Source organism: Falco punctatus (genome assembly GCF_963210335.1).
Source record: "Falco punctatus genome assembly, chromosome: 4".
NCBI classification, from domain to species: domain Eukaryota; kingdom Metazoa; phylum Chordata; class Aves; order Falconiformes; family Falconidae; genus Falco; species Falco punctatus.
In genome coordinates this window covers 26,604,552-26,621,638 of record NC_137583.1, presented here as the reverse complement: position 1 = coordinate 26,621,638, position 17,087 = coordinate 26,604,552, and the positions used below count along the sequence as shown (strand labels likewise).

The 17,087-nt window shown below is 48.3% G+C and overlaps 2 protein-coding genes across 10 annotated transcripts in view; one reads left to right on the top strand and one right to left on the bottom strand.

Moving 5' to 3' along the window:
* Positions 1–566: 566 nt before the first annotated feature.
* Positions 567–7,462, bottom strand: NTHL1 (nth like DNA glycosylase 1). Of its 3 annotated transcripts, none has more exons than XR_013927708.1 (7): positions 7,344–7,462; positions 6,576–6,823; positions 4,339–4,509; positions 3,622–3,781; positions 2,033–2,281; positions 1,766–1,913; positions 1,035–1,078 (listed from the first exon to the last, which is right to left on the bottom strand). XR_013927708.1 is itself a non-coding variant. In XM_080384810.1 (6 exons), exons 1-6 carry the CDS (start codon positions 7,417–7,419, stop codon positions 955–957), a joined length of 885 nt encoding a protein of 294 aa, XP_080240936.1. In that variant the 5' UTR covers positions 7,420–7,462; the 3' UTR covers positions 567–954. The 3 variants fall into 3 exon arrangements, 1 of the variants encoding a protein (XP_080240936.1); XR_013927709.1 differs by having other exon boundaries at positions 1,063–1,078; positions 1,766–1,871; XM_080384810.1 differs by lacking the exon at positions 2,033–2,281 and having other exon boundaries at positions 567–1,078; positions 1,766–1,871.
* Positions 7,418–17,087, top strand: part of TSC2 (TSC complex subunit 2) — a gene marked incomplete at its 5' end in the record, with an annotated part of 35,617 nt that continues 25,947 nt past the window's right edge. For 6 of the 7 annotated variants that reach the window (XM_080384748.1, XM_080384747.1, XM_080384746.1 and 3 more), the window contains 14 exons: positions 7,418–7,576; positions 8,987–9,151; positions 10,024–10,110; positions 10,773–10,883; positions 11,738–11,882; positions 12,005–12,122; positions 12,628–12,676; positions 13,071–13,196; positions 13,548–13,621; positions 13,969–14,095; positions 14,752–14,895; positions 15,124–15,261; positions 15,469–15,572; positions 16,367–16,448. In XM_080384748.1, the coding sequence (XP_080240874.1) occupies positions 7,418–7,576; positions 8,987–9,151; positions 10,024–10,110; positions 10,773–10,883; positions 11,738–11,882; positions 12,005–12,122; positions 12,628–12,676; positions 13,071–13,196; positions 13,548–13,621; positions 13,969–14,095; positions 14,752–14,895; positions 15,124–15,261; positions 15,469–15,572; positions 16,367–16,448 (1,629 nt within the window). Of the gene's footprint in view, positions 7,577–7,832; positions 9,176–10,023; positions 10,111–10,772; positions 10,884–11,737; positions 11,883–12,004; positions 12,123–12,627; positions 12,677–13,070; positions 13,197–13,547; positions 13,622–13,968; positions 14,096–14,751; positions 14,896–15,123; positions 15,262–15,468; positions 15,573–16,366; positions 16,449–17,087 lie in introns of those variants that run through there. The other variant, XM_080384749.1, reaches the window with a different exon arrangement.

Genomic DNA, 17,087 nt, shown 5'->3' with positions numbered 1-17,087 from the left:
TATTTGCTCGTTCTTCATCTGTTTGGTAGGGAACTTCAGAGCAGAATTACAGCCTTCTTTAGCACATTATAAACTTTGTTTCCTCCCTTGCCTGTTTAAAGAGTAGCTGAAGTAATTCCTTTGAAGCTCTACAATGAAGTCAGCACTGCCCTTTCTTTGAAGAACAAAACACGGACGGTGGTGGTGTCCCTTCTGTCAGCTTCTGAGGCACACATGAGCCTGGCTCCTGTGGCCACTGTAACCCTTGCTGGCACACACAGAACTGAGTGCGACACTGGCTCTTCTCCTGCCTGCCCTGCTCTGCATCACCCTCTGCTCTTCTACCAGGACCCCAAAGGTCACTTATCGAGGCGATGGCCTCCTCTGATCCTGCTTTGTGAAGTCTTCAGTTACACCTTACTCACTGTGGTGCCCCTTGCTGCCCAGGCCAGGCAGGCAGCTTGGCAGGTTGCTGTTGCCTGCTTTCGGCTGGCAGGGCTGGTTGCTGTGGTCTTACGCTTTGGTGAGGTCACCCATGCTCTCCTCCCCCTGCCCTGCGTTGTACAGATGCCAGCGAACCTCACGGGTGGAAAATAAACCCCACCACCTTTATTAAATGTGCATTTACAAGCAACAGCAAGTCCCCTACGATAAAGCATTTCTCTCCAGCTACTCCTGATGTGGCACAGCCTGCTGCTCCGCTGGGGCATGCCCAGGCATTCACACGGGGGCTGGAGCCTTTAGCACTGACACAGCAGGACTGCTGTACTTTGAAAGACCCTTTTTCCTCTCAAGAGCTCAGCCGTTGCCAGCGGCTGCTCCCTCCCAAGAGATGCTGAGCTGGCTGCAGCAGTCTCCTGTTTCTCTGCAGTCACACAGCCAGCCCTGTGCAAAGCACAGCTTTAACTAGGGCTCAGCTTTGGGGTTCTGCTGAGCTGAAGCAGCTTTGTTGCTCTGCAAAGACTGGATGATCGCTCAGCGTCTCTTAGCAGCTGGGCAAATGTCTTGATTGAGGCACTCATTGCAGCGGGGATTCACAGGCAGACAGGTCTGCTGGCCAAAGCCCACCAAGAGCCAGTTTATCTCCCTCCAGAGATCCCTGTAGTGAGAGGAAAAAACATGAGCTTTCCGATACAGCTGCTCAGAGGAGTTAAAGAACAGCCCGTGCTTTTAAATGGATCCCTTTCGCCTACTGCCTGTTCCTCTTGGCTTCCCAAGGCATCTGGAGGCGGATCCCAGCTACTAAGAACAGCCCTCCTAACCTTTCCTCATCCCTCTGAACTGGGGTGGGGAGCAGGGGACAGATACACAAAGAGTCTGTGGTCGTTCTCTTCTGCTAAGGCATATGCCAGATGCGGAGCTGCAACAGAGTGCCTGTCAGCTGGCATTTGATATTGAAGATTAAGCATCAATGAAGGCCAGAATCCAACCACAGTCTGATATTGCTGTGGCCATTAGGCTCAGCAAGGTCCTGTGCAGAAAAGCACCTGGCTTGGGTCATGGTAAACTTGTCAAGGCAAGAATTGGGCATCAAGGCCTCCAGGTACCCGGCTACACTAGTGGTGATCAATATATCTGATAGCCAGGAAACAACCAAGCAGCTGAGACCTTGCTGCTGCATCTCCCTGGGAGAGAAGAAACACCTGCAGGCTAGTCCCTGTAAAGAGGAGGGACCCAAAGTGCAGTCACCGAAAATGCTATAAGCAGGGCTGCGTGCAGACACAGCTCCTGCAGCTAGCTCGAGGGGCTTGGTGTGGAGGAAGGAGGCTGGGGTCTCAGGCCTCACCTGGGCAGCCAGTCCTCCAGCGCTACCCGAGTTTCCTCGGGGTATTTGGTCTCCTTCTTCACCCACTTCAGCCTGTTTGTGATCCTGTGCACATGGGTGTCCACAGCTAGGAAGGGAGAGCCCAGAGTTTAGGTGGGGGCAGACACACCTGAACGGAGAGAGCACAGCCAAAAGCTGCCTGTCACAGCACACCAGGTACAGCGCCCTGCACGGGCTTCCTCCAGGGGCCGGCAGGAACAGGCAGGTGAAACAGGAGGGGAGGCTTACTCGCAGAACAAACGTGCTGCTTTCTTCCTAGGCCCAGAGCCAAAAGCCAGATGGGATGGATAGCTCATGCCACGCAGCCACGCTCACACAATCTGACCCAGCCTTCCTTCAAAGGTTTGCACGCTCTGATCTAGCAGGCACAGGGCAGCCTGTCCAGGGTTCTCTTCCTCCCTGTGTTTCAGCTGATGTTACGCAAGTTGCAATCGCTGCCCCTTAGTTTACCCAGCTGGAAAACACATTTCATAATACCTAACAACATAAGAGGGTTTGTGAGGCTTAAACGAATGTTTATAAAGTGCTTTGAGCTAAAAAGCTCTGAATGCAAAGTATATTATTGTTAGATCAGCAGCGATAAACCTGTCTCTATGGCTAATTGGGCAAAACCCAGGAAATTGCTGTAAACAGGAAGACTAAGTCTTGCCTCCTAAATCAAAACCGAGCACACAATTATTTGGAAAACAGTTGGCTAGTTTGGCTCCCTCTGGACTTCCCTCCCCCACAGCAGGGAGAGAACAACAGACCCCAAGCGCTGTAGAATGTAGTGCAAGAGCCACATTTCGTGCAGCTGACTGTCACCAGTGGGGCTGCGGGAGTCAGCTGCTGCCCGCACTAACCTCGCTGCGGCAGCAGTCATTCATCAGGTGACACCATTCCTAGCTTTCCCAGGGCTCCTCCATTAAGCAGAAAATACACATGGAATATTAATCTGTCCCCAGGGGCCCCCAGGCCGGGCAGCTGATCGTCCAGCCCCATCTGCCGGCTACTGCAGGCAGCTCTGCTGCCAGCCACGCTCCCCAACGGGGCATTGTGCAGGAATGAACCTGCCCTGGGTCTGGCCTGGGCCCATCTCCACCGCAGGCTTCCTCCCAGCCCATCAGTGGTAAAGCACGCAGCTCCACAAGTTACAGCTACACGCTCTCTGTTCAATAAACGTGACAAATAAACAAATGTACCTGTGGTCACCTATTAGCCTGCCACAGGAGTGAAACAGATCAGAAATTCTGTAGACACAGATCACCCGAGACCATTTCTTTCTATGACCCATCATGAATTAACAAATTCAAACGGCAATTTTGACTAAGCCCTGCTTCCGCCCTCTTACGCCTTGCCAAACAAAATTCCCAAATGAGATTTGTTTCAACAGAAGCAACCCTAGAAAAAAATAACCTCAGACTATCCTACAACTATCTCCAGATCACAAAATTACCCCCGCCTCTCTTTCACTTGACACCAAAGAGATTTCAAAGCATTATTCCGCTAGCACATCCTTTTTATGCCCACCCAATCAGGCACTGCAACACTTGCACTGCTTACCAGCATCGGAGGGGAGGGAGTCACTGCCCTTGGGGATTTCTGCTATCAAACTTGGGGAAAAACCATAGCTGGATCCATGCTTGAATTCTATAGCCACTCATCCGCTGTGAGTGGGTGAGAGTCACATCCTTCACCCACCCAAACGCTCTGCAGATGACTAAACTGAAGCAAGGCTACCAGACTCCCGGGGCAGGCAGCTTACCCAGCTGCGACGCTTCCCCTCTGCCTGGGGAATGGATCAGGCAGCATTTAGGAAAAGAATGGGTCCAACCTACCTATCCCAGACACACTGTCCCAGGCAATGTTCATGGCCAAGTGGGCCATTTTGGGCCCAACTCCTGGCAGCTGCACCAGCTCCTCCACAGTTCTCGGTATGTCACCCCCGTATTTCTGCTTCAGGATGGCTGTCGTCTGCTTTATGTACTTCACCTTGTTCTGGAAAACCAAGAGGAAAGGCAGAAAATCCAAGTTGCCCTCCAATACAGGGAAAAGAGACAAAGAGCTCAGAAAAGAAACCATTCCTGAGCATATATTACATGTGAGGCCACACACTGGAGTTTGTGGAGGGGGGACAAAGCTCTTTGATTTCTCCTTGAAAGCTGAATGCTGAGACCTGATTAGCTCTAACCTCCCCTGCACACTCCACGCACCACAGCCAACAATCTTGCTGTGAATACAAATTGCTAAAACTGGGGTAAAATACAGCCTTCAGCTTGAATCCAGGAGCAAGATCACCAAGGGGCAGGGCACACAGGCTGAATACCACCGGCTGGGGGTGTGTCTCAGGGGTGGTTCGCACCCACCTTCTGCCTTCATCACCTGCTGTCAGCTCAGCCACTCGCTGTGAGCACAGCCTGCAAAGGACAAGCCTGCACCCGCTTTGTGCTTCTCCTCTGGGCCTCCGAGCTGTCCCAGGCAGCTGCATGGGAGCAGAGGATGCTGGAGAGGGTTCCTCTATGTGCACGTCAGCGCTGCTGTGATCCTGCACTCACCCTCCAGAATCCTACAGGGTAAATGATCTGCCCAAGTGTTGCATCATCCATCTGCAAAATACTGTCGACTGTGAGGCCATGCTGCCTCAGGCGCAGCATGGCAGCTGATGTCACCTGGTCCTTGGTCTGGCTGGAGAGCATCAGTGACAGCAAAACTTGGTAGCGCATAACCTGAGGAAAAGGAGACAGTGAGTGAGACACCCCTCTTTATCTCCTCAGGAGGATCGGGCTACCTGCATGGCTCAGCTCTCCCATCCCACACCATCTTCTGTCCAGTACATGATATGGAGCTACCCTGGGTGAGCCACATCTATCTACAAGAGACTGGAAGGCTGCAACATAAATGATCCATAATCTTTTAATTCTACCACACAACAAAGGGAGAAAAGAAACACCTTCAATCTAAGCAGTCAGCATGCGTAAAAGGTCAGAGATCAGCTACTGTCTGCTGGGATCTCACACCCAAAGATGCCAGCGCTTAGCCACAAATGGCCAGACAAAGCTTTTCCTGATGATGGGATTCTCAGGAGACCCCACACAACGCAGAAGTACAAACACCCAGTGATTTTTCATGAGACTTCTGCTCTAAGCAGCTTTTGAAAGTCTTGTTGCTTTCCCACTAGGCTTCAGCAGGAACCGGGTATCTGACTTCAGTGAGCTCCTTACAAAACCAAATCTAAAGAACTGGGACGACAGAGACTGGGAGATGAAGCACAAACCCCCAGAGTTCCTCTGATGCTGTCATGCAGGGTTTAGTTCAGACCACCCACCTTCTCTTTTTCAATTGATTTTTCCCCAGATGCAATTCTGTCCCCACCAGAATGAGGAGGATGATGCAACTAACCTGGACTGACCCAGGACAACGTGGGATACAATCCTTCCTCCAGCTCTCTTACAAAGTTTACAAAACTGCAGGTGCACCAGGAAAAATCTCTGACCGAGCACAGGGAAATTGTGTGAGGAGTGCTGGTGTGTGCTGAGGGTTACAACATCCACTTTTTCTTGGAAGCAACCACCCTGCCTCCCTCGGGAAGAAAAGTTATTTCTGTATCATGCACCGTAGTCCCCTTTGCCCCACAGCTGCACTTGGTGCCAGCCCACATGGCTGCAGAGCGTGTGACACTGTCTGAATCTGGAATCAAAGCTAGTAATTTCCCCCAGGGATCCAAGCCTAAGGCATGATGCCAACAACAAGGACCGCGTTACATGTGCTGAAACTGTGCAGCTGTGTCTTTGAGACCCCTCCCCTCAGAGCCCAGCAGGTCACTGTGGAGCACACAACTCCCGCTGCTCCACCGAGCCTGCCTGCGGGTTATCTCCATGTTCCCACACCAGCACCATGCATGGAGAGCGCAGCCCTGCATCCCAACGCCACACCATGGCCTCGCTGTGCTTTGTTTTTTGTACTGATGCAAATGGTTCCTGCAGAGGGAGGTGTCATCTGGGGCCTTTGATTGTGTTCCCAGGCTTGGGGAGCACAGTGCCATCCCAGCATGGCCCTTCCTTTCAACCAGTATCCCCTTAAAAGTGGACCGCAAAAGGGGAGGAAGCCAACCTATGCTTACGTGCTGGTATGAAGCGCACAAAAGCAGCCTGGGAAGTTTTTTCCTCAGTTCCCCTCGCCTTTTCTCCATACTATTTTTCCTCTGTGTTACAGAGCCATCTTGCTAAATACTTTCCTTGGACTCCTACAGAGATTTTTTTAAAAGAAAGGACATGTCTTCATGCCTTGTCAGCCTGCCCCAGAAGACAGCACTGACATAATACACTCTTGGGGTTTTCACTCCCAAGTCCAAAATCATCCTATTTTTGCCTCAGCCCCTACTCCTGGTTCAGTTTGCTAACTCTTCCGGCAGCAGTTTAAGCAGAGGACATGGGCCTTTCACAGCTGTGGTCGATGGTTGGTCTCTAATGCCCAGCACAGGCTGAACACAAGCAGTGAACGTCTCAGAAAACATCCACAGCCATTTCACAAGGGCTGTCTGAAGCCAACGAGCCTGGTACCAGGCGGCTCTAGCAGGATGAACGGTTTCTCTCATACGCATGCTTCTGCAGTAACCTCTCCTGGGACCAGTCCCAGGCTAGAGTCCTGATGTGCCCTGAGTTTATTTTTCTGTTCTGAAGACATCCAAAGTGTCTAGGGGCAACATGAGGATGAGGGAGACTGGAGGGCTGCAGAAGTGGGGCTATATTTTCATGGGCCTGCCTGCCAGAGCAGGGCAGCAAGGTGTTGTTACCTGTGGAGGAGCGCTGCTGTCATAACACTTCTCCACTCCCATCTCATCTACCGGAGCATCTCTGTTCCTCCTCATTTCCCGGATGCGCTCCAGTTGCTGTTGCCAGTCCCTTGGCTCCCAGCGTGGTCTCTGGGGCTCAGATGTCCCCTGCTCGGCACCATGACCCTGCCCAGACTCGTAGGCAATGGCAATACTCTTCCTCCTCCTGCTGCGCCTCGGAATGCCGGCTGCACTGTGACCCTGGCTCACTGCAAGAGACAGGAGAGATTTTCACACCTGAGGCCAGGGGAAAGATGCCTTCACCTCCCACCAGAGCTCATCGGCTCAGTGCGCCAGCAACCACCCAGGGGATCCTGATGAAGGCTGAACGCCTCTTCCCCGTAGTCCCAAGCCAGCAGCAGTACTTCCCATTCACCCAGCCCTAACCAGGGCCAGCTGCGGGACCAGGAAGGGCTGGGAAGGGCCTGGGAAACAGGTGCCAGCCGGGAACACGTCACACTGCAGGGATGCGTGTGCCAAACGCCCAGGAGGCTGCTGGAGGCCAAGATGCATCCCTAGGCCCTCGCCCAGTGCCACAAGCAGGACAGCCGCCAGGCCACGCCGGGCTCACGAAGGGGACGTGACACGGACACCATGCCCCTGCCGCCCGGCTGGCCTGGGCCCTCGCTCCCGCTGCCTGCAGGCCCCCAGGCCCCGCTCCCCGTGCCCGGACCAGGCCGGGGTCCCGCCCCGGGATGCCTTCATCGCCCCCGTCACCCCTCCCCGTACCTCCGGCCGCCCCCCCGGCTCTGCCAAGCCGCCGGGCCGCCGCCCGCCCACCGCCGGCGGTCACGGCCGCGGACATGGCGGCAGCCCCGGGCACTACCGGCCCCAGCGTGCCCCGCGGCGGGAGCGGACGCCGGAAGCGGCGGGACTTCCGCCGGGGGCGGGGCGCGGCGCGGGGGGGCCGGCGCGGAGCGGGGCGCGGGCCGGGGGCGGCGGGGCCGGGCCGGGGGCGGCGGGTGAGTGAGGCGGTGGGCGAGCGGCGGTCGCGCTGCCCAGGCCGGGGGTGCTGCCTGGGGCGGGGGCCGGGGCCCTGGCGGGGCCTAGCGGGAGGCGGGGCCTGGCCGTGCCCCGGGAGGGGTGTGGGGCTGCCCCGGCTGCGGGGTGTCCCCGGGTGTCCCCTGTCAGGGAGACACGGGGGGGTGGCCCGTGGGGTGGCCCCTGTTGTGTGTGCGTAAGGGGTTGTGGCGCGTCCCGGGATGGAGGTGGTGGTGTTGGGGGGCGGGGGGTAATTGTGGTGTGGTCCCGGCGTGGCCGTGGGGCATGGGGGAACGCTGCCATGTCCTGGGCTGCGTGAGGGGCTGCGGTGTGTCCCCTGGGCTGCGTGAGGGGCTGCGGTGTGTCCCCTGGGCTGCGTGAGGGGCTGCGGTGTGTCCCCTGGGCTGTGTGAGGGGCTGCGGTGTGTCCCCAGTGGTGTTGGGCTGGGGGCCATGGCCTGTCCGCTGGGCTGGGGGCTGTGGTGTGTCCCCTGGTGATGCTGGGCTGGGGGCCATGGCATGTCCTCTGGGCTGTATGAGGGGTTGCGGTGTGTCCCCTGGGCTGGGGACCATGGCGTGCCCGCTGGTGATGCTGAGACAGGGTCAGTGCCGTGTCCCTGGGGAGCACAAGTGATCGCTGTGGCAGGTGCCCGGGGTGTGGGGAAGGCTGTGGTGTGTCCCTGGGGGCACGGGGCATAGCTGAGGGGCTGCCAGCTTTGTGCCAAGGGCAGGGTGCTGGGCAGGGGTGCAGGGAGCGGGTGTCCAGCTCTGGGCTGGGTCCGGGGGTCCCTGAGGGGCAGCAGGTTGGGCAGGCGGGGGGACAGTTTCTGAAGGATGCTGCTGTCAGTGTGCTGTTGCTGTAATGCGTGTGTTTGTTCTCACCTCCCCACTTTCTCCTTGCCTTGGCACCATTTGGATGTTTGAACGCTGCAGTTCTTAAGTCCTGCCTCACGTCTGTCTACTTTCAGCATCTGCTTTACAGCGCTGTGTGCTTGTCCACTGCTTTTGGACTGGGAATGAGTACTGCCAAAAAGTGTGTGTGTGTGCAGTTATACTTCAGAAATCAGCTCAGTGGTTTTAAAATGGTGGTTGCTCTGCGTGGGCTGTGGTGGTGCTGGCCGTTCAGAGCTCCCAGAAAATGGTAGCCCAGAACTCCGTGTTCCCTGGGTTGCTGCAGGATGCAGGTGCTGAAGGCAGGAGCAGCACAGGCTCCCCGTGCACGCAGGCTCCTCGCTGCTTCATCCTCAGTGTGGGGCTTCTCCCTTGTTTGAAACGGCTTGTGACACCAGAGCAGTTTGTAAAAGCCAAGTCATGACAGGTGTTACTGGTGTTTTCCTACTTAAAGGTTCCCCTTGGGCTGCCCTTAACAAAAACCTTGTTCTGTATTTGCAGGGGCTCAGCACTGCTTGCTTGTCAGCAATGGCAAAGCCTCAGAGCAAGGATTCTGGACTGAAGGAGAAGTTCAGGAATCTCCTGGGGCTGGGAACATCCCGGGGAAGTTCCAAGTCATCAGAGGGCAAACAAACAGAGTTTATCATCACTGCAGAAATACTCAAGGTGTGAGAACTGACCATAGTAAAGGTGGGGATAGTGCCTGGATGACCTGAGCTGACAGGGTCGGAAGGAGGGCTTGCTCGCTCTCCTTTCTGTTTTGACATCCATTCCCTCTCCAGTCATGCTTTTTCACTGTATCTTTCTATTCCTTCTCTAATGAAATAGATGTAAAACTCACCTACTTTGAAGTTACAGCATTTTAGTTGTTTGGTGTTTGAATGCTTTTGAGATATTTGATAGGATGGTGTTGTCTTATGTCTGGTTACAGGGTGTTTCCTCAAAACATGTTGCTTTTTTTTATAGTCCGAGTTTGATGAAGTTTATGTGGTGGCAGTTAGCACAAGCTGGAAACGGTTTTATTTTATGAAAACCTTACGATTTTGTGAAACATAAAATAATTTTTTAAAAAATTATTCCAGTAATTGGTACAGCAAGTCTGTAAGCAGAATAGTTGGCATGCAGGGATGAAAACACATAAAAAGGAGGAGACTAGAATCCCATCTGTGCTGGAGCAGCCAAGCTCTTACCTGCTGGAAGGCTGAGGAGCTGGTCTCCTTTCTCTACCCTTCTCCCATGAACTGGGCGAGTGCCACAGCCAGTGAGTTACTAATTTTTCTGAAGAAAATGAGATACTCTGTCCTGGAGGTGGAAAGCTGCTTGGCTTCAGTTCTGTGGAAGTTCTAGTTTTGACAAATCATTTGCTAATGGAAAAAAGTTTTTGGAGAAATTCTTGGAAAGCTCCAGTGATGACTAATGGTTAGATCATTTTGGACAAATATGTAATTTATTTTTCAGTGGTTCACGATCCCCTTTGAGAAATGGATAAGTGTTTCTAGTAAGATAAACTGTTAGCTTATTTCTACATTTCTTTCCAGGAACTGAGCATAGAATGTGGATTAAGTAATAGGATACGAGCAATCAGTCAAATCTGTGAAGTGGCAAAAACAAAAAAAATTGAAGAGGTAAGTTTCAAAGTGTTCAGTGAATAGTGGAAAGATGAAAATTTAAGCAACAGCTCTTAACCTATTGTAAGAAGTTCCTTTAGACTGCCTTTTAAAACTGATAATCCCAGAAGCTGTTTTGTGCTGTCCAAACCTGTAAATGGATGGCTCACAGGCCCTGGAAATTAGTCTTGTCCAGCCTACCAGTGGTGGAGCAGGGAGGACATAGCTGGTGGGCCTCCTGAACTGAATGGTTGGAGAATGCTGCAAATATTCAGGCCTGTTCAGGATGGTTCTTGGGAAAAGATACTAATCTTGCAGAAGAGGTGTTTGCTAGCTCCTTCTGTCTTGTTAATAAGCAACCTCAAATTGGTTTTAAGGTCATCTTGTATTTGGGTGGAGGTTTCTGCACACATATTCACACTGAAGTAAGTGTGTGAAGGAAGAACTTCAGTTACTGGGGTGCAGGTTGTCACGTAGGATGGGATTTGGTGTCTCGTATGGTTTGTCTGAGTTTATGACTGGGCAAGTGAGAGTGTCCCTCAGAAAAGATAACTCTGGACATAAAATCCCTGGAGATCTTGTTCGTTAACTTGCCATAATTAATGACTGATCTACTGGGTAAAGATCCTAGAAGAAGCTTAACTTGCCTACTGCCGCCTGTCTGCTGTGTTTGTTTGCAGCATGCAGTGGAAGCAATATGGAAAGTGGTAGCTGATATGCTCCAGCCAGAGCGCCCCGTTGAAGCCAGACATGCTGTTCTTCATCTGCTAAAGTCAATCGTTCAAGGGCAGGTAAAAACAAGCTGTGGAAGAAACACTACACTTAGATAGGGTTTGTGCAGAGTACGAACATGAAAAATCCTCTATTCTACAGTTTTCTGTGTTTTTTATTTTGGTTGTGCCTAGTCAATGGGCAGAGGAAGCATTTTAATTTACGTCTTGGTTTGACCTCAGCAGAATTTTTTATAAAACTCATAGAAAAGTTTTCTGTTTTGGGGCAATGTTCTTGAAAAAGAGGAAATACTTTGGGTTAAGTTCAGCATAGTACAGCAAATTTTATATGGTCTTTGCCCAGACCCATTAGTCCTAGTCTGCAGCTGGTTTTGATGTTTCAGCATGTCAAGTATGCAAGAGCTTCTGTCTGAGATACTTTTCTGGCCTCGCCAAGTTAAGCATACTATGAATTCTTTGAATTTCACAGTGTGCTATACAAATGTAAGACTGTATCAGACTAAAGTTCTGGTTTTCGCTATTCTGAAAAAGTAGGGGTAGATGCTTTTGAAAAGAATAGTCATCCTGGTTTGTTGGCTTTGGGGTTTTTTGAGTGCTGTACTGGCAGTGCTGGAAGTTGCATTTCTGTGGATTACTTTGGGTATTGGATGCTGTCTGTGTGTTGCCGGACAAAACGCCTCCTGTCCTGAGTGCTGATTTAACAGGTTGAGAAGACCTGAGCCACTGTCAAGAGCCAGTAGAGGCTGGAGGTATTTTCAGGAGACTTTCATAGCCCATAGGAAAAGAAAATAATTTCAGGCATGAAGATTGCTGTTACAGACCTTGACAAGATCCAGGCCTTAACTGTCTTTTTTCATTAGTGACACTGTTATCTATCCCCTCCCTTTTTTTTTCTTTTTTTTTTTTTTTTAAAGGGTGAGAGATTAGGGATCCTCAGAGCACATTTTTTTAAGGTTATTAAGGACTATCCCTCCAATGAAGACTTGCATGAACGGCTTGAAGTGTTCAAGGCTCTAACTGGGAATGGGCGATACATCACCTACTTAGAAGAAGAGTTAGGTGAGTGTTGTGTCTGCTCCTGTTCAGTTTGGTGGGAATAAGTCAAGGGACAGGCATGCAGTGATACGTAGTAACAGTTCTGGGTAGAAAGCATGTTGTGACAGTTCGTTTTCCTTCTTCAGCTGACTTTGTACTACAGTGGATGGATGTTGGTTTGTCTTCTGAGTTCCTTCTGGTTTTAGTGAACCTGGTGAAATTCAATAGCTGCTATCTGGAAGACTACGTAGCTGACATGGTCCAGTAAGTTGGTTTCTTTTAACTCCTGCATGCTCATTCTTGGTAAATTACAGGAGAAGGTTGCAGTTCAATATACAGATAAGTGAATTCTTTTTCATCTAGTTTGGATCTGTTTCATTCCAGGTCATACCTGACATTTCTGGCAAACATTTGATTTTCAGTTCTTACAATGTTCAAATCTGTTTCAGTTTAGCTGCATGTGCTTTTGCCATTGCATGTGGTGGACCTGATTGTGTTGCTTAGTCTCGCAAAGGGTCTCTGCTATTGTATTAGCATAGGCATATTGAGTTGCATTTTAGTGCAATTTCAATTATTTAAAGTTAGTTTAACTTTATAAAAGAGGTTGTACTGTTCAGTGCCTCTAAGAGTGTTAACAACAATGTCAATTGTAAATAAGGGGAACGATGAGTAAAATAATATGCCGATTTCCTTATCTGTTTTGGCTTTTTGTAATTTGCCTAAAATCACATTAAGTAAACAATTATAATTAAATTTTCTTTCCTAACAGCAAGATATGCCTCTTGTGCATTCAGACTTCATCATCTGTGGACATAGAGGTCAGTGATTTGAGTCTCTCTTAGTACCTTAGAATTCTTTAAAATTCTTTGAAACTGTAACTTCTGCAAACAAAATGAGATCATCAGACTCTCCTCTCAGTTTATTCCCACCTTACAAGAGAGCTAATACAATATTATGAAGTATTTGTAAGCCATTGGATCTCATACGCAAATAATAATTTTATTCTAAAACGAACAGAGCATTGATAATTTCGATAAGTGAATCAGTTTTTCAGCAGTGCTTTTTATGGTTTAATTTCCATCTTGCAATGATTAAAAGAAAAAAATAAAAAGACCTATCTGTGTCCCTTTTGACTTCCAGGCTCTGCCAGGTTAGGATTTGACTTGCATTTTATTCAGAGAGAAGTGTATAATCATTTTCTCTTTCCCAAAGATTTCCTTGCAAGTCCTAGATGCAGTTGTTTGCTATAATTGCCTGCCCTCGGAGAACCTGCCAGTATTTATCATCACTTTGTGCCGTACCATCAACGTGAAGGAGCTCTGCGAGCCATGCTGGAAGGTCAGAACTCTCTTGCAGTTTTGTTTTTTAATGAGCTCACTGTTTTGGCCTCATAGATGAAGTGCCAGATGTGCTTGTGCACATCTGCCATAATTTCAGTTTGGTTTTAAGAGTAAATTTAAAATTGTTTCAAGTATTAAGGGATCAGCACATCGTTAGTGTAAGTCCCGTCAAGTCCATGGACTTTACCCATAGTTTCCTCTCAGATGGTGTGACGGGCTTCTGTTGTGGCATGGAAATGGCTGGACACGTTTACTTACGTAAGCGGACACGATCAGCCAGCTAACTGCGTATTTAGGCTAATGAGCGTTTTAACAATTGGATATTTAAATGTTTTCTTTGAATTTGCAGCTTATGCGCAACCTTTTGGGAACTCATTTGGGACACAGTGCCATCTACAACATGTGCAGGATCATGGAAGACAGGTAAAGAAGGTGTATCTCACAGAAGCCAAGGAGTTCAGTAGAGGTCCATTTGACAAGGATAGGGAGTCACTGACCTCAGTAGAACAAGCTGAAGGTTCTGGTGCTTAGAAATTAATTCCCTTCCTAGTTATGCTGCCGAAGTGCTCATTTTTAGGCTTTTCTGAATTCAGTTTTCCTTTGCTTAAAGTTGTACTAAATGATTTACTGCTTTTAATGTTTGTAAATTGCTGTGCAAAGCTCTGATGTATAACAGCTGGTAATTTTTGTGACAGTGTGTATTTCTGTTGATTCTTCCATGCTAAAATAATTGTGGCATGGTCTAAGACTTCTCTCCCATCTGTTCTTAGAGCTTACATGGCGGATGCAGCGCTGCTGAGAGGAGCTGTGTTCTTTGTTGGTATGGCTCTGTGGGGTGCTCATCGCCTCAGTTCACTCAAGAATTCCCCAACTTCAGTGTTGCCTTCGTTCCTCAAGGTAGGATGGGATGCTGGAGGAACTTTATAATCAGGTTTACATCTGGACCTGTACAAAGTTAGAACAAAAATGTGGTCCCGTGCACCAGGGGGATATTTGTATGCCTGAAAGACAAGAGACAGCAATTAGATATGGGGTGAAGTGTGGGGAAACAGTAAAACAACAGAGGATTTAAGTTTGAAGCAGAGGTGCCCTTCTGGGATATCTTTGTTGGCCACAAAAGCAAAGTCTGAATGCTTTTTATCCAATATCTACATTGTGGGTACTTTGCCATAAAAAACAAAAACAGCAAAAACTTTCACTCTTTCCAGTGTGTGGTACAAAAAGTGAGGGATGGTGTCTTCAGGGACAGCCTCAGAACTCTTAAAATTGTCTCATCCAAATGCGTCAAGCAGGAATTACTAGCTTTAACCTCATGTGTCTGCTCTGTAAGATGGGGCCGTATTTGACATCTGATCTACAGCTGTTTGCAGGAGTGCATAACTGCACTTTATAAAGTGGTTCTTTGCTTTGCTTTTTGTGTGTGTAGACTTGAATATTTATCTCAGGCCTTCAGGCTAAGTTCCTAATTGGTAAGGCATGTTTCATTTGCATTTCAGAGGGCTTCTAATCACTGCTTTCCAACTGTTAACTGAGTGAAGTGCTTTGTATTCCAGGCCATGACATGTCCCAACGCAGTTGTGTCTTATGAGATAGTTCTGTCCATAACACGTCTAATAAAGAAGTATGGGAAGGAGCTGCAAGCTGTAACGTGGGATATCCTTTTGGACATCATGGAGCGATTACTGCAACAGCTGCAGGTAAGTATTGAGCCTGCCTTGATGTGCTTTCAATCAAAAGACCTTACCATAAATACTTTTGCAAATCAATCTCCTGTTTGTACCCTCTAGCGAACTTTGAAGCTGAGTATAGGTTTACCCCAGTTCTCAATACTGTGCTTCTCAACCGAGTTTTTTGTTTGTATTTAAAAGTTAGCACTATCTGGTAAGGTAGGAGCCTTTTAGGAATGTTTTTTGTCTCTGTTTCAGAGTCTGGAGAGCCAAGAGCTTAAGTCCATTGTACATGATCTCTTGACTACAGTAGAAGAACTCTGTGATCAGAATGAATTCCATGGCTCTGAAGAGAGATTTTTTGAGCTGGTGGAAAGATGTGCTGATCAGAGACCAGTAAGACTTTTATTTATTGTCGCCTTCCTTTGTTGCCAGTTGAATCCATTTTGTTACTTGTACAGTTGAAAGTGGGGAGTCCTACAATAGCAAGTGGATAGCAGCAAGGACTTGTATGAGCCTTTTTCTTGGGGTGGAGGTTGGGGGAATGGATATATTGTATTTGCTTATACGCTAAAAAAAAAATTCTTGATCTTTCTGTGAAAGGAATCTTCTGTATTAAACTTGATAACATACAGAGCTCAATCCATTCATCCTGCCAAAGATGGCTGGATTCACAACCTGCAGATGTTAATGGAGAGATTCTTCAGGTATGAAATCGTAACTTTGTGAGTATAAGGCAGTTTCAAATGTTTCTTGCCACCTTTTCATGTTAGATAATTTTGTTTTCTGAAGTTCTAATGTTAGTAGATGACTGCTAAGAAGTATGGTAGTTCCAGGCACAATACATGAAAGGATTTTGTTTAACAGCACAGAAACTTTCCACTGAGTTATTTATGCTGCTTTTTTTTTTTCTTTTCTTTTCTTTCTTTCTATTGGATGGTGCTGTTCCAATTAGCTTAGTCAGTTATGTGTTCCACTCCACAGCACTTTGTAGTTCTGACACCAAACAAGACTTTCCTGTTAAGCATCAGGATTGCATATGGTTATCCAGTACTGAATTTACCCGTTTTTGAATTGGTACTCCTGGAAGTAGTGTTGTGCTCTACGATACCAGCATACAGCAATAACACACTTTTGTCTCATCTGTGAAATGCTGCCAAAGAACAACTCTTTCTTGGTGCCATGTGTTTGGTTTTAAATTTGCTCACCAGAGCACTTGTTTTTCTGACGTGTGCTTCCTAGTTTGGATTGGAAATGGGAAAACTGCAGAAGGTCTCCAGAAGTAGTAAAAGCAGAATTGGGATTCCAGTTTCCAGTTGAATCTGATTTCATATGTAAAGACATTAACTGAAGGCTCAACTGATCTCTTAACAGTTATTGTTCTAACTCTTAAGAAATTTCTTAGTTTACTTTAGTTTTACTTTCCTTTTCTCCTGTCCCCTGTTCCCTAAATATCAGCAAATTTATTTTATTCATCTTGAATTTGCTTTTCCCATTTTAGGAACGAAAGTCGTAGTGCTGTTCGTATTAAAGTTCTGGATGTCTTGTCCTTTGTCCTGAGTATTAACAGACAGTTCTATGAGGTGTGTGTTTATCTGTTTCTGATGATCTCATGCGAGATCTTAAGTGGGTGGGAACGGCTTTGGTGAGGCATGTTTTATGGCGTGCTTCAGGTTGTCTCTGCTACCGGGGAACACACAGAACTGTGCTTGAAATGTTGCACACAAGACGTGTTTCTTTAGGATGCTTGTGAGAAGACTTGCCTTTTAATAGCCCTTAGTTGATACAGGTATGTGCAACTTGCAGTGGGAGCTGCTGTGTTTTGAGGACATACCTGGTTGTGTATTTGCTTCCCTGTTTTAAGGTTGTTAATTCCATATGCATTTTGGTTTTGTAAGAAAGGAAAGTCAATTTGTGAGATGCAGAGTTTACTTGAAAATTTTATAAAAAGATGAAGTCTGGATGTAATCTGACATGAGCAGATTGACTTGTCTTGGTGCTTGCAGTTTAATTGCAATCCAAGATGGAAGCTGTCTGAGAGAGGAGTTACAGAAGAGCTCTGGGGGGTGTCTTCAGCTCCTTGGAATGTACCCAGAGTGTCAGAGGACAGGAAGCAGCAGAGGTGCTTCTTGGATTCCTTCAAGATCTGTGAAAACATGATGCTGTTTCATGTTTCCTCTCTTTTTCAAAAAACCAAGCCCTAGAAATCCCTTATCAACAGT